The sequence below is a fragment of the Melanotaenia boesemani genome, chromosome 5, assembly GCF_017639745.1.
Source record: "Melanotaenia boesemani isolate fMelBoe1 chromosome 5, fMelBoe1.pri, whole genome shotgun sequence".
NCBI classification, from domain to species: domain Eukaryota; kingdom Metazoa; phylum Chordata; class Actinopteri; order Atheriniformes; family Melanotaeniidae; genus Melanotaenia; species Melanotaenia boesemani.
The window spans coordinates 8,351,649-8,366,606 of NC_055686.1; the positions used below are offsets into that span (position 1 = coordinate 8,351,649).

At 38.6% G+C, this 14,958-nt stretch overlaps 2 protein-coding genes and 1 long non-coding RNA gene across 3 annotated transcripts in view; 2 read left to right on the top strand and 1 right to left on the bottom strand.

The window, feature by feature from the left end:
* Positions 1-8,141: 8,141 nt before the first annotated feature.
* On the top strand, positions 8,142-9,021 carry LOC121640332 (ribosomal RNA processing protein 1 homolog A-like). The gene has a single exon (XM_041986044.1). It carries the CDS (start codon positions 8,215-8,217, stop codon positions 9,019-9,021), a length of 807 nt encoding a protein of 268 aa, XP_041841978.1. The 5' UTR covers positions 8,142-8,214.
* A 4,201-nt stretch (positions 9,022-13,222) lies between these two features.
* LOC121640220 overlaps positions 13,223-14,958 on the top strand; it is a 56,689-nt gene continuing 54,953 nt past the window's right edge. The window contains exon 1 of the long non-coding RNA XR_006010405.1: positions 13,223-13,269. This is a non-coding gene — a long non-coding RNA (uncharacterized LOC121640220). The remainder of the gene's footprint in view (positions 13,270-14,958) is intronic.
* Positions 14,875-14,958, bottom strand: part of LOC121640165 (myelin-oligodendrocyte glycoprotein-like) — a 123,208-nt gene continuing 123,124 nt past the window's right edge. The window contains exon 8 of the mRNA XM_041985862.1: positions 14,875-14,914. The gene's annotated coding sequence lies outside the window, so the exon portion shown is untranslated. The remainder of the gene's footprint in view (positions 14,915-14,958) is intronic.

Sequence of the window (14,958 nt, forward strand, 5' to 3'; positions counted from 1 at the left end):
TCAGTCGAAGTTAATCTTTAAATAGTATATTTCCATCTCATTTTGTAATACATCTTATTAACTTGAATAATTACTGTAAACCAAAGCAAATAAAGACCTTTTGTCCAATCTTAACATGTAGTTTTACTATCCTGAACCTTATCAAGCATCAGGTCTAAGTTTAAGTTAAACTAGAAAACATAACAGTAGAAACCAGTAACCATCCTGGAGTGTTTTTAAACTCACACCTCATGATTGTAGGACGTGTGTGAGCTGCTTTATGAAGAAGCTGCTGTATGTTCACATGAGAAAGACATCAGAGACTTTGGTCTTGCCATCTAATACAGCTGCTTCTGGTATGGAGGACACTGTTCTTCAGGCTGGCTGATAACACGCTGGAAACATTAGATCAAGATTATTTTTACGTGGATCTCAGTGATAAACACGAGATGTTTTTAGTCTTTTTTTTTAGTAGAAATCCATCTACACAACTAGCTGAGTATCTCTTAGTTTACTCCAGTCCACTAGTTTGTGGTAATAAACCTGTAAACTGGTTACTAAGCAGAAATGTAGAGCGGCTGGTTTGGTCAGTTGGCAGGTCTTCTGGCTCCCATGCGAGAGACCAGAGTTTGAATCTTCCAGGAGGCAAATATTAACACCTTCCAGTTGGTTCCTTAAGATGCTACTGCCTAACCACAGTAAGATGCTTTGGAGAAAAGCATCTGCCAAATGTAAGAGAGAAATATCAGCTACTGTAGAAATTATTGACTTCAAAGATCAGACTACCGTAGTAATATGTAAGCATGTACTGACCGACTTGATTCTAAATAAGTTACTTTGGTATGTAGAAAATAATGTTAAATGGTCCGTATTTATAAAGCACTTCACTGTACCTGGAACGATACCCGAAGCTCTTTACATCATACTTCACATTCACCCATTCACACACACATGGCGGAAACTGTCATGCAAGGCACTCAACCATGACCCATCAGGAGCAGTTAGGGGTTCGATGTTTTGCCCAAGGACACCTCGACATGAACCCGACTTGGCCGAGGATCGAACCGGCAACCCTCGGTTTACGAGACGCTCTACCTTGCTGAGCCATGCCGCCCCCACAATAATACTGTGATAATGTTTTTGCCATGTTATCCTGCCCTGATATCTTTTTTTTTTCTTTACTCCAAACACAGATCCTCACTGAAAAGTGACAAATAATGAAATAAAACCCAGCTTTCTTTCCAGTGGCTGAGTAACAGATCAACGTTGTCTTAGTTCAGCTCATTTAAAGGCTCCTCTTCCTGGTTGTTGTCCTGCTGCCCACCTTGTCCATCCTGTGTACCTAAAACACAAAACAAAAGAAGTTATTTTCAGTAATTATTGCTATTTTTTTTCATGCACTTTAATAAAAATAAGTTTAGCAGCTTTACTTCTTGAATAAAAGAACCATCAGGCTGAGAAGGAAAAATAATCTAATGTAAAGAGTTACTCAGGTCTGATTCTAATACTAAATGTCAGGAAGCAGCTTACGGTTCTGTAATGTACTGCAGAAAGAACTACAACATCTAAGTTAAGATATTCAGTCTGTGTTGTTCTGAAAGAAAACTCTGGAGAGTTGCTTCATGCTAAAGTCCAGCACGACTCTGAGAAGATATCTGTCTGCATCTCTATCAGTCCCTGGATTCTGGATGTTTTCTCTATGGAGACATGAAGTCCTCCAAAAACCAAACACACACAGTCTCAGAACTGATGTTTAGTAGTTTAATGTTGTTTCACTGACAGTTAGTTTGGGTCAGGAGGATCCACTACAACTGATTTTATAGCAAAGAAGAAGAAGCAGCGTTTTAAACATCAGCTGTTCTGTTGGTTCTGTGTAACAAAGCATCCAGCCAGTAAGTTGCTCCTTATGACTCAATGACTCACTGATCTGATCTGAGATATAGATTAATATTTATTATAGGTGTTCACCGAAGGGGGCTTTACTCTTGGTTTCCTGGGTCCCGGGACCCCTTGGGGTACTCTGATCTTTGTGGTGTCCCAGTCGCATTTGTACAGTCACTGATCACTATTCATTCATGTAATTTACTTTTTTTGGTTTTTTGGGGTTTTTTTTCCTTACAGGTGCAGCAGCTGTTTTGAACAGCTGATGTTGTTACCTTATATCTGGTATATCCCTGTCTTTTCTCTTTTTTCTCTTGTCTCTTTACTCTCTTTTTTGCTCTTCATTTTTTTTCTTAACCCCCCAACTCTGTTGTCAGTTCCAGCATAAATATGTAAAATCAGCAACAGACTAACTGAAAAATAAAGAATAATGTTTAAATTATCAAGAGTGTCCTTATATCCATAAAGCTCCTCTTGGAAAAGCAAAGTTGTTCAGTACAACACAGCAGCCAGACCATCATTCTGCTGCTACCATGCTGGACAGGACAAGGTAGAAAAAAAAAGAAAAATCTTTTATTTTTTATTTTTATTTTTTTTCTGTTGGTAGTTGAGAAATAAAACAAAGAGATATCTTCAGTGATTACTTTAATCTTGTCCAGCCATAACTTGTTGATCATCACTGTTCTGTGAGGCATCTTTATTTATTCGTTCCAAACATGCCTCAACTGTAAATAATGAACTGTAAAACAAATAATGAAATAAAATCCTGTTTTTTTACTTCTTTTTTATTAATATGTACAGTACCAGTCGAAGGTTTAGACACATTTTCCCTTCAAATAATATAGGAAAGTGTGTCCAGACTTTAGATTTTTTATTTTTTATAGTTAAGAAATTAAACAGTTATTACCATCTTGGTTTGGTACCGGGTCAGACCTGCGTCATCTCCCTACAGTAAACAACAAACACAAAGACATTATTTCTCTGTTCATAACGTATTTTGAAAAACTCTAGTCTTTTTCTGCGTTTGCACCTTTCATGGTGAATATTTTCAGATAATCCATCTCTCAGTGAAGGTGTCTCAGTACCAGTCTGCCAGGCTGCTGACAGGTTATATCAGAGGGCTTCTGAAGCCATGTCTACCTGCCAGGTCCCTGAGGTCCTGTGACCAGGGTCTGCTGTTGGTGCTCCATAATAAGCTGGAAACTAAAGGAGACAGAGCTTTCTGTTTCACTCTGGAAGGCTCTTCCTGTGGACTCTGTGGTTGCTTTTAAAGCTAAAAACACATCTTTTTAAATCTGATTTTTATTCATTTCTTTTTGGTTGTTGCATTGTTGGCTCTTGTGAAGCACTTTGTGATTGTATATCTTGAAAGGTGCATTATAAATAAAGTTTTACTTATTTAAGAAGGTTTGTGATGCTGTCCTCACAGGTCTCCCTAGACAGTCCATCAGACAGCGTGCATTTCATCAAGAACGCTGCTGCTCGAGTCGTAACTAAGACCAAGAAAGTGGATCATATAACTACAGTCTTCAGATCTTTACACTGGCTTCCTGTCTGTGAAAGAATTGACTTCAAAAGCTGTTAGTTTGCAAAGCACTGAATAATAATAATAATAATAATAATAATAATAATAATAATAATAATAATAATAATAATAATACGAAGAAGAAGAAGAAGAACTTGTAGATTTCAAGCATTTTTCTTTTTTCTTGTATTTTTATGGATGCATTATATAATACATAAATTGAAAAAGTCTATTTCTGTTAATGTGTTTTGCATGTTGTGCATTGTATTTAAAATAAAAGTCCAAAAAATAAACCCAAGGTCCATTTTTGGTATTTTTGGTACTCACATGCATACTGTTTGTGTGTATGTTGTGGAGCTGCTGTATTAAAATGAGTTGTCTTCCTCCAGAAATATGTTTCTTTTATGATTACATCCATTCCTTATTGATGTGGCTCAGCATTTAAAGAACCTTTATCAGATTTGATGGTTTAGTCACAGACTTTAGGTGCTTTGCTTTTCGTTCACAAATGTGGGAATGAAATTGTGTTAAAAGAAATAAAACAGTGAAATTTCTCTTTCCTGGTCGGGCAGCTGTCTGGGTGCTCAGCACCCCTAAACCTCTGATCCTAGAATCACTCCTGCTTAAACTCATCACGTTATAAAGTAATAATTCTTTTCTTTTTATTTCCTTCGATGGCAGCAACATGCTTTCAGTTGACTAGTAAAAAAATCACATTCCTTCATACAACGAGGAAAGTCAGGACATGTACTGGAAAATCCCAAACCAGTTATCCGGTTATAGAATCGTTCAGAAAACGTTTACAGCATCTGCAGCAGCAGTTTGAGAAAATAAAGCTATAACTTGAAGATTTAATATTTTCTACTTGTTGCTGAGACTTTAGCAGAAAGCAGAAGAGTTGAGTAATTAATCGCAGAATTCCACAAAAAAACTAAATAAGCTCGTTCCTGCCTCTGATGATCCACTTTATTAAAACACAGTTTCACTTTAAATATTTACGTAGCCTATTAATTATTTGGTCCTATTTATCTGACGTGTTTGGGGGCCAAAACAAAAGATGGTTGAGAAGATGAGAAGAGAAAAGACTATTTAGGTCGAACAGGGAGATATTTTCTAACTTACCTGTAACTTGCTCCGTGACTGACAGCAGAATGTAGCATCCAGTCCAAAAAAGCAGCTTAAACATCATCATTTCTAACCGCTAAAAGAGCAGATTTCATCCGCTGTTCAACAAAAAAACGCAGTCCAGTTTTCACACCGTCGGACCAGAACTGCGGTCAAACCAGCCGCCGCTGTTCTTCGTACACATTTACTTTCAATGACTACTTCTGGATTTCAATATATATATATATATACACAAAGTACTTCCTGTACTACTTGCACAAATAATATAAAACACTTACTGTATAGTTTTTCATTAATTTAATACAAAGTCCCTTATAGATGGCAGTAAGTCTAATTTTTATCTAACTTTAAACTTAAATTAAACCCATTTATTCCATAAGTAGGTCAAGAGACTTAGACTACTGCTGGATTTAGTACTCCCAATACTAATTGTACCAATTTTAAAGTTTAGTTTTCAAATAATTTATTGTCCAACTCCCTTCAGGATAGTGATGATAAAGATTTTTATCTAACTTTAAACTGGAATTAAACCTATGTCTTTCATAATCAAAACTTTTATTCTTGGACCTAGTACTTCATTAACACTCTGCAAAAATACAATGAAGTACTTTTACTGTGTACCTTTGGAGTAATTCACTGTCAAAGTCGTTTACAGATAGCTAAGAGAAGTTATTTTGTTTCATTCTGAAGTGGAATAAAATCAATTTCTTCCATATAGGTAGTCCACAAAACGTATACTATCAGACTATGTACTTCCTATACTACTAACACAGACGTTATATTTTATAGTTATTTTATTTTATAGTTTAGTTTGTTTTATTCATGATCGTACATTTTAATTTAATTACACGAGGCTATTTTAGGACCCAGGAAAAAGGACAGTTTGGGGGAAAAAGCTTTTATTTTTTGTATATTTTTACTTTTTCTTTATTACAATACTTTTTGCAGTAAAATAATGGCTGTGGTACTTGTGTTCAAACGATGTCATGGGCATATTTTGTAGCTGAGCTTATCTTTGTTTCTGTTGGGGTGATGCTGTAACAGTGACCTGGCAACCCTGACGCCTTTGTTTTATTTGTGACGATGGTCACACTAGTTTATTGGAACTGCTGCACTTTTGTTGTTTAGTTATGACGCTGAATTAGGGGCATACTTTTGTTTATATAAATTGGGCTTAGTTTAATTTACTCAGCGGACTTTGGTTAAAGGTTTAGTAATCCCCTTTTTGTGTTTCTTTCAGCAGTTTCACCAACCCCAACACTATTTATGTTTTACTTCCTGTTTTATCCCATATTTATACTCATCACAATAAAATACAGTGTTTCATTTGTACATCTGTCCACGACTGTTGTTTATGTTGCGCCCCGCTCATACCCCTTGAAAACGGGACGTAACATATGGGGGCTCGTCCGGGAGCCTTTCTCAGGTAGGGGTAGCCTTCCCTTTTGGACGTTGCCTGGAAAAGTTCCCTGGTTTTCCATACGTTGTTGCGAAACTAGCCGGTGTTGTTTTGAGAGTAGATGTGGGTATGTTTAGTCTCTTATTTTGTAGTGCTTCCTTTCTGCTGTTTCCAGTAGAGACCGCAGAGCGGGTCTCGTGGTTGGGTTTCACTCTGGGTTTCAAAAGTTGGCACTCGGATGCCAAGATGGCTCCATTGACGTGTGTGTGGGGTAAGGTATGGTGTTTGCTGAACCTCCTGTTTTGCGGCTTTCATAAGGGCGCTCTGGCCTAGGGGCTGCCCATTGTGTGAGGACGAAAGTCTTCCAAAGCTGACAGGGGCGAGTGGCAGGTAAGGTGCCTGTTCTCCTTCATGCGAACTGCTTTCTTTTGTTCTGACACCCTGGTGGGGTGAAGAAAGTTGGTGGTTTTGGCTGACAAGCTGCGTGAGTTCAGACCCCCCCTTTTTTTCGGCTGCTATCTAGCAGTGTTTGTTCACTCCGTTGGGAGGATGCCTCTTGGAGCTTGGTGCCTGATTTTGACAATGCAGAGGTGAACTCTTCTTCGGCTGTGTTTTGTGTGCAATTTTGGAATTTAGTGATGGCCGTGTGGTCGGGACCTTTTCGTGTTTCACCATTCGTGGTTTTGACTTGTGATCTGTGAATGTTTGAGTAACCTGTTTGTGTTCTTGTGTTTTTTGTTTCAAACCCTTTAGATAAGGTTTTGAAACTTTCGGGGGAGAATGTTACGGCCGCCAATCATTGCTGACACCTGTGGCTCGTCACCCATGCAAAGGCCTGCCCTCATTCCCTGTTTGGAGTGGCTGGAGCCGTCACACCGTCGTCTCCTCCCCTCTGGTTGGCTCAGCACTCAACCATTCACAACTTCAGCTACAGTCCGCCAGCAAATAAAGGACTGCTGCTTAGCTCATTCGAGAGGGAGAAGCTAGATAGCACAGGCTGCTTCCCCTCTCTCTGGCAGATTTATGGTGGCACTACTGTTCTGTGTGTTCACTGTGCTAACAGGTAGCCTTTTGTTAGACTATTTTGTGTTTTGTATTTACAGCAGGGTTAACCTGGCTGTTCGTGTTCCCTTTAGGGATTTTGATAATAGTCTTGTTGGTGTGGGCTTGCCTTTGTATACACACAGTTTTGGTTTGAGTTGTGCTATGAGTTATTATGTGTTCTGCCAGTTTTATTAACTTTGGTGTTTAGTTTTGTTTAGGTTGTGTTGGGCTAGTTTAGTGTGTTTTATTTGTGACGATGGTCACACTAGTTTATTGGAACTGCTGCACTTTTGTTGTTTAGTTATGACGCTGAATTAGGGGCATACTTTTGTTTATATAAATTGGGCTTAGTTTAATTTACTCAGCGGATTTTGGTTAAGGGTTTAGTAATCCCCTTTTTGTGTTTCTTTCAGTAGTTTCACCAACCCCAACACTATGTTTGACTTCCTGTTTTATTTGTTTTACTTCCTGTTTTATTCCATATTTATACTCATCACAATAAAATACAGTGTTTCATTTGTACATCTGTCCACGACTGTTGTTTATGTTGCGCCCCGCTCATATCCCTTAAACGGGACGTAACAGTAGCATTTGGAATTCATGATGGCTCATCGCCAATGTTATGCATATTTTTCACTACCACTTATCGTAGTTTCAAAGTCACTGACATTTGCAAATACTTCAATTTAGTGTAGCATGTTATTGTTGTAATGTTTTTCAAAATAGATGCAGATGTCGATCTTCTGATTGGTATTAATGTGCCTCAAGCATTGGAACCATGTGAGGTGATTATGTCTGAAAATGGTGGACCTTACGCAGTTAAAACACTCCTTGGTTGGACGGTGAATGGTCCACTGAGAGGAGAATGCCAGATCAGTGGTCAGTGTTTGCAGCCAGACATCACCGTGAATAGGATTTCGGTGTTGAAGCTTGATGAGCTTTGGGAACGGGAACAGCAGTTAAAAGTAGATTTCCCAGAAACTTTACAGGAAGAACAAATTGGTTTAACAAAGGAGAACAAAAGCTTCATGGATTTTGTCTCAGAGAAAGCAAAGGGTAACAATGAGAACCTGGATCAGGGACACACTGATTCTACACAAGATTTAGGAGCGGAGATCCATCCTCAAATCTCCACATCCGTGAACAAAAAAGAACCAGCAGACCCACTCTGACTCTGACTCCAGTCAGAACGATAGAGGACAAGTTCAAGAAAAGGAAGAGGAGGAGGAAGAAGAAAAGGACTCTATGTGAAACTGATGAGATGGTGTCAGTTCAGGGGCCAGAGGTCCAGCTGGCTCAGAGATTAGCTACCAACAAGCAGTCTGTCAGGACCAGAGCAATAAAGAAACTTTGGAAGTACATCTGTGTGAATTCAGAAGCAGAAGCAGGTGAATTCACATTTGATGAACTGCTGAGGTTGTGGAGAGGTCTTTTCTACTGCTCGTGGAAGCAGGACAAACCACAGCTCCAGGAGAAATGGTTAAACCAGATCTCCACTCTGATCCACAGCTTCCATGGAATCGTTAGACAGCTGCTCTACCTGAAAAGCTTCCTGCACACTTTCAAGAGAGAGTGGACTGACATTGACAGGCTGCAAATGGACAAATTCTTCCAGCTGGTTTGCTTCATGTTCAGACACACATTTGTGATGCCGGAGAGGAAAGACTGGGAGAACAGTGCTGTCAGCAGGTTTCTGGGGCTGCTGAGTTTCCATCTCCTGCAGAGCAGCGCTGAGGCACCCATCGGGTTGCAGCTACACATCCTCAACGTTTACATGACCGAACTGGAAGCTGTGGGTTCCGCACAGCTCACTGCAGATCAGAACCTCATGTTCATCAAGCCGTTCTGCAGAACAGGAGCCAAGACAAAGAATCAGACTCTTTTCAGATCCATATGTACCAGCATCGTCAGCACCATCATAGACCAGAATCCCTTTGCCATCAAAGATTTGGTGGAGGAGTTGGATGCAGCCGAAGACATGAACTCAAATTCCGGTTGGGCATCTAAGGAGAATGACAAACTGGACGACAAAAGCAGAGGTTGCAGCCATTGTTGTCACAAGGAGTAATTAAAAAAGATGATGTCTGCACTCGTCGTTGTTGGAAACAAGTCCAGTACATGTCTAATCTGTTTTAGGAGCGATGGGTGATGGAATATCTTCCTGATCTAAGATGAAGAGCGTCAAAAGTGGAACGGCGTTAAAAGGAACTTTGTTGCAGGAGACCTTGTGATTCTAGTGGATAATAAGGCTCCTCGCAATTCTTGGATTACAGGAAAAATCGTGGACACTGTTATGGACAAAAATGGTCTTGTATGTAACGTGCAGATTAAGACCAAAACCAGCTACTTGGATAGACCAATTACTAAAATTTCTCTTTTACAGGAAGCGGATGGACAATGAAGATTCTATGAATGTGTTTCCTATAAAACATGAACCCTGACCTGTATCTTTGTTGTTTGTTTACAGGAACTGATTCGTCTATTATATTGTTTTTGGTAGAGCCTGTTTCAGAGTGCTATTGGTGATGACTCTTTGATTTTTGATTAATGTATGTCTCCTACAAGGTAATGGTGGTGGTGAAATTATTTGGTGAAATAATTTGGGGCCGGAATGTAGGAGCCATATGTCGAGTTATTTCTTTCCCACTTGAAGTATGTGTGCACTTGCGCAGTGACACCGCCGGTGGTTGTGGGTGGCACTGTGGGAGGCACTTTGGGTGTGTTGAGGTTATTAATGAGTGCACTCACCTGTGTTGGTTTGGGACCTGGAGCATGGAGACAGGGTGAGCTTGAGCTGAAACTTTCTATTAACCGTCACCGTTACCATCACTGTTACTGTTACCATCATTATCATAGTCACTGTCATTGTATAACATTAACATCAGTTAAATGCATTATTTTAATACAACCTTATGCATCCTGAAGCACATTAAATAAAGTAGTGTATGCTTCCTGAGATCGAGATACGAATGTAAAACAATAAAGCATTGTGACATGTGTACTTTAGTGTGACGCGTCTTTGATAAAACCTCAAGTATTAAACTGTCGCTGCATTTTAAGGTTAAAGTTGGTATGCCGCAATAGTACATGTACAGTACATTATATGTAAATACAGTACATATTACTCTATGTTACTGAACATGCTAAATCACTTCTGTGCATCAAGGCGTTCTTGTCTGTCTGGTCACATATTTTCATTGCCGCCATATTGGATATCATCCCTTGCACTGCAGTAAGGAAAGTATCTCCTCAAGCGATGAATCTCTGCAGGACTCCGCTGTGATCTCATTGCATCCTGCATCCATGTTGGACAGCCATTTGTATGTGGACGCTGGTCGTATAACTTCCACTGAGAAATTATTCAATATAAGAGACATTTTCAGGAAAAGAAATATTTACAAATAGTTATAAAATTTACTTGACAGATTTTGACAACTAGTTTAACATTTCTGTATGTAATGACTCAAACAATGAAATGAGGACTATTAATTTCATATGAAATGACTATTTAGCATTCACAAGTATAGTTCATTTTGACTGACATCACATTAACAAATGATAATGTAATAAAACAGCAGAGAGTTGTATGAAAGCAAGTGATGCATGTCCAAAAGCATTTGCAGTTTGTTGGAAGGAATGAGAAACTGCTACTATGATGTGCACAAATAACTAAATGTTGTGGAGGTTGAACTAACTGTTGTGCAAATGTAAATAGTGATGAGAGAAATGCACCAAAGCAACTGAGGAAAACTGTAACATCAGTGTTAATGCACCACTGACGGCAGAAAATTTAATCATTTTCATTTCACTAGTTTACTTTATGGTTCCTCAGAGTAAATTACACTTTAAGTTGCTTACATTATCATGTCTGCAGGTCACTAACTGCACTTGTAGGGAGCAAAGATGAAACTCACATCCTCACTCAGAGGGACATGATGTGTTGAGGTGTGACCAGTTACAGCTGCTGGATTATGGTAAAACTGTGGTTTTATGGATGAACAAACCTGCAGTGACGTTTGAAGGAAGGTTTACTGTGTTGATAAAAAGCTGGAAGCTTCAGATGCAGCAGCACAGCGACACCTGCTGGTTTCCAGCACTTACAGCAGCATCTTCATCACTGATGTTAAAAAACTTCAACACCTCACTGAACTTCATCATTTTCATCATTTTCAATGTAAAAGTTTTCATCCTAAAATATAAAATACTTTAGACCAGATGCAGTTAATGTAAATTTATTCATTTAGATATAAAAAGAGTTTAATTGCGTTTTTCTTTCACTCTTGATGTGATTAAATCAAATGATCAATTATTAATATTCTTCATTTAACTGCAGTTGCAAAAACATGAACACATTAAGAATGTGACACTGGGGACACATTTAAAAGAAACTGGAAAGAAAAACAGAAAAGTTTAGATAATATACAATTGTGTTTTTAGATTCTGTACAATAAATCAATCTCAACAGGTGATGGTTTCAGGAATCAGTATAGAAGACATGGCCACCTAAAACAAATGTTTCTAGATAAGACTAAACATTTTCATTTTGTACAAAACTCTGTTAGAGAATCACTTTACACACTGTGTGTGTGTGTATATATATATATATATATATATATATATATATATATACAGTCATGGACAAAATTGTTGGTACCCTTCGGTTAATGAAAGAAAATATCACAATGGTCACAGAAATAACTTGAATCTGACAAAAGTAATAATAAATAAAAATTCTATGAAATTTAACCAATGAAAATCAGGCACTGCTTTTCAACCATGTTTCAACAGAATTATTTAAAAAAATAAACTCATGAAACAGGCCTGGACAAAAATGATGGTACCCTTAACTTAGTATTTTGTTGCACAACCTTTTGAGGCAATCACTGCAATCAAACAATTCCTGTAACTGTCAGTGAGACTTCTGCACCTCTCAGCAGGTATTTTGGTCCACTCCTCATAAGCAAACTGCTCCAGTTGTCTCAGGTTTGAAGGAAGCCTTTTCCAGACGGCATGTTTCAGCTCCTCCCAAAGATGCTCAATACGATTTAGGTCAGGGCTCATAGAAGGCCACTTTAGAATAGTCCAATGTTTCGTTCTTAGCCATTCTTGGGTGATTTTAGCTGTGTTTTGGGTCATTGTCCTGTTGCAAGACCCATAACCTGCGACTGAGACCAAGCTTTCTGACACTGGCCAGCACATTTCTCTCTAGAATCTCTTGATAGTCTTGAGATTTCATTGTACCGGCACAGATTCAAGACACCCTGTGCCAGATGCAGCAAAGCAGCCCCAGAACATAACAGAGCCTCCTCCATGTTTCAAAGTAGGGACGGTGTTCTTTTCTTCATATGCTTCATTTTTCCATCTGTAAACATAGAGCTGATGAGCCTTGGCAAAAAGTTCCATTTTTGTCTCATCTGTCCATAGGACATTCTCCCAGAAGCTTTGTGGCTTGTCAACATGTAGTTTGGCTTTTTTATGATTTGTTTTTCAACAATGGTGTCCTCCTTGGTCGTCTCCCATTAAGTCCACTTTGGCTCAAACGACGACGGATGGTGCGATCTGACACTGATGTTCCTTGAGCTTGAAGTTGACCTTTATTCTCTTTAAAGTTTTTCTGGGCTCTTTTGTTACCGTTCGTATTATCCGTCTGTTTGATTTGTCATCAGTTTTCCTCCTGCGGCCACGTCCAGGGAGGTTGGCTACAGTCCCATTGATCTTACATTTCTGAATAATATGTGCAACTGTAGTCACAGGAACATCAAGCTGCTTGGAGATGGTCTTATAGCCTTTACCTTTAACATGCTTATCTATAATTTTCTTTCTAATCTCCTGAGACAACTCTTTCCTTTGCTTCCTCTGGTCCATATTGAGTGTGGTACACACCATGTCACCAAACAGCACAGTGACTACCTGTAGCTTATATATAGGCCCATTGACTGGTTACAAGATCGTAGACACCTGTAATGCTAATTAGTGGACACACCTTGGATTAACATGTCCCTTTGGTCACATTATTTTCAGTCTTTTGTAGGGGTACCATCATTTTTGTCCAGGCCTGTTTCATGAGTTTATTTTTTTAAATAATTCTGTTGAAACATGGTTGAAAAGCAATGTCTGACTTTCATTGGTTAAATTTCATAGAATTTTTATTTATTATTACTTTTCTGAGATTCAAGTTATTTCTGTGACCATTGTGATATTTTCTTTCATTAACCGAAGGGTACCAACAATTTTGTCCATGACTGTATATATATATATATATGCACACCCCCTACAGGAGGCTCCAATCCTACTCAGTAATAAAGGCTGCAGGGTGGTCTAATAAATTGGTAAAAGCTCTTCAAGAGTCTGAATCAGAATCAGGTGTGTTGCAGCAGGGAAACATCTAAAACTTGCAGGACACCAGCCTTTGAGGACCAGGATTGAGGATCTCCACTGTAGGGGGTCCAGATCTCACACGCCACATAACAGCCAAGACCAAGATCTTCATCACTTTATCTCATGGAGCATGAGGGTAATAGGTGGGTCGTCCTTCAGTGCAGATGGGGACAGTTTACTGGGGACTGGAACAAGACTGGAGGTCTTCCACAGGAGTATAAAAGAGGTTCTGAGGAACTGGAAACAGCTGACTGGCACAGGTCTTTAGAAGTCTGGACTGATGGCATCTGGACCAGCAGCTTTGGATTGATTGAGTCTCTCCAGCTTTTACTATTTTTATCAGAGAATTTAGTTTTGCTACCGATTATTGCTAATCGATGAAAGAAGGCGGGTGATAAAATATCTATCTAGGTTCTAAGTTCTTGTTCTAACCTGAGCTGAAGAGTTGTTGGTGGAAACAAAAAGAACAAGATGTCTGAAATGAGTTTCTCTATCTCTCTTAAAGATGAGGGTGAAGTCACACTGAAATGATAAAGTCTCTGAACTGGCCTGGTTCTTTTTTTTTCTTTCTTTCTCTGTTTTTATCTGAGCTCAAATCTACCCCCTAAAAGAGAGAAAAAAAACGTCTTTGCATTAAGTGGATGAGTACAGAAAAAAAAAATCCAGATGTTTATTCGATGTCATCTGGTTTCACTTTGTTGTCCTCCTGTCTGTCTTGTCCCACTTCTAAATCTGTAACACAACACAAAATAGATGTTTCTTTAAATGAAAATTGCAATGTTTTTATGCAGTTTGATTAAAAAAGTGTTAAACTATCAGTTTTAAATTAATTTATAGTTTTACTTTTTGAGCAAAGAAAAAGGAAAACCAGGCTGAAAAAGGAAAAAATCTAATGTGGAGGATGGGATCTCTGGTCTAATATTAATTCAGGATGTAGCGTAACAGCTCGGTAAAATAACATATGTTACTAAAAACTTTCTTTACTATACTGCAAACAGAACTACAGCATCAAAGGTTGTATTACTCCGTCTCTGTTGTACTCAGTGGAGTACTCTGTGTAGCTGCTTCACAACATCTGGGGAGATCTTTGTCTGCATCACTATCAGTCCCTGGATTCTGGACATTACTCATTGTAGACGTGAAGTCCTCAGAAAAGTGTTTAATACAGTCTCAGAGCTCATGTTAATGTTAGTTTGAGCCAGGAGGGTCCACTACTGATTTCATTACAGAGAGGAGGAAGCTCCATCTGAACATCAGCTTTTCAGCTGGTTCTGTGTAAAAAAAAAACTTATCCAGCCCATTAAGCTGCACCTTATTACTCAATGAATCACTATTCTGAGATTAGAGAAGTTCTTCTATCAGGAGAATATTTTAATCAGATTCCAGATCCATTTTATCAAAAAGAAAACAAATCATACATTAAAATCCTGTTTCTTTCAATTTATTTATGTATTTATTTATTTATTTTTGGTAGTAGAGAAAAAAAACAGAGATATGCCCAAATATTACCACGATCTTGTCTTCTTCCAGGTCAATATGTTCATCTGGATCATCTTCATGTCTGTATCGTTCCAAACGTGTCCCTGCAGTAAACAACAAACACAAAGACATGATGGTTCAGTTCTTC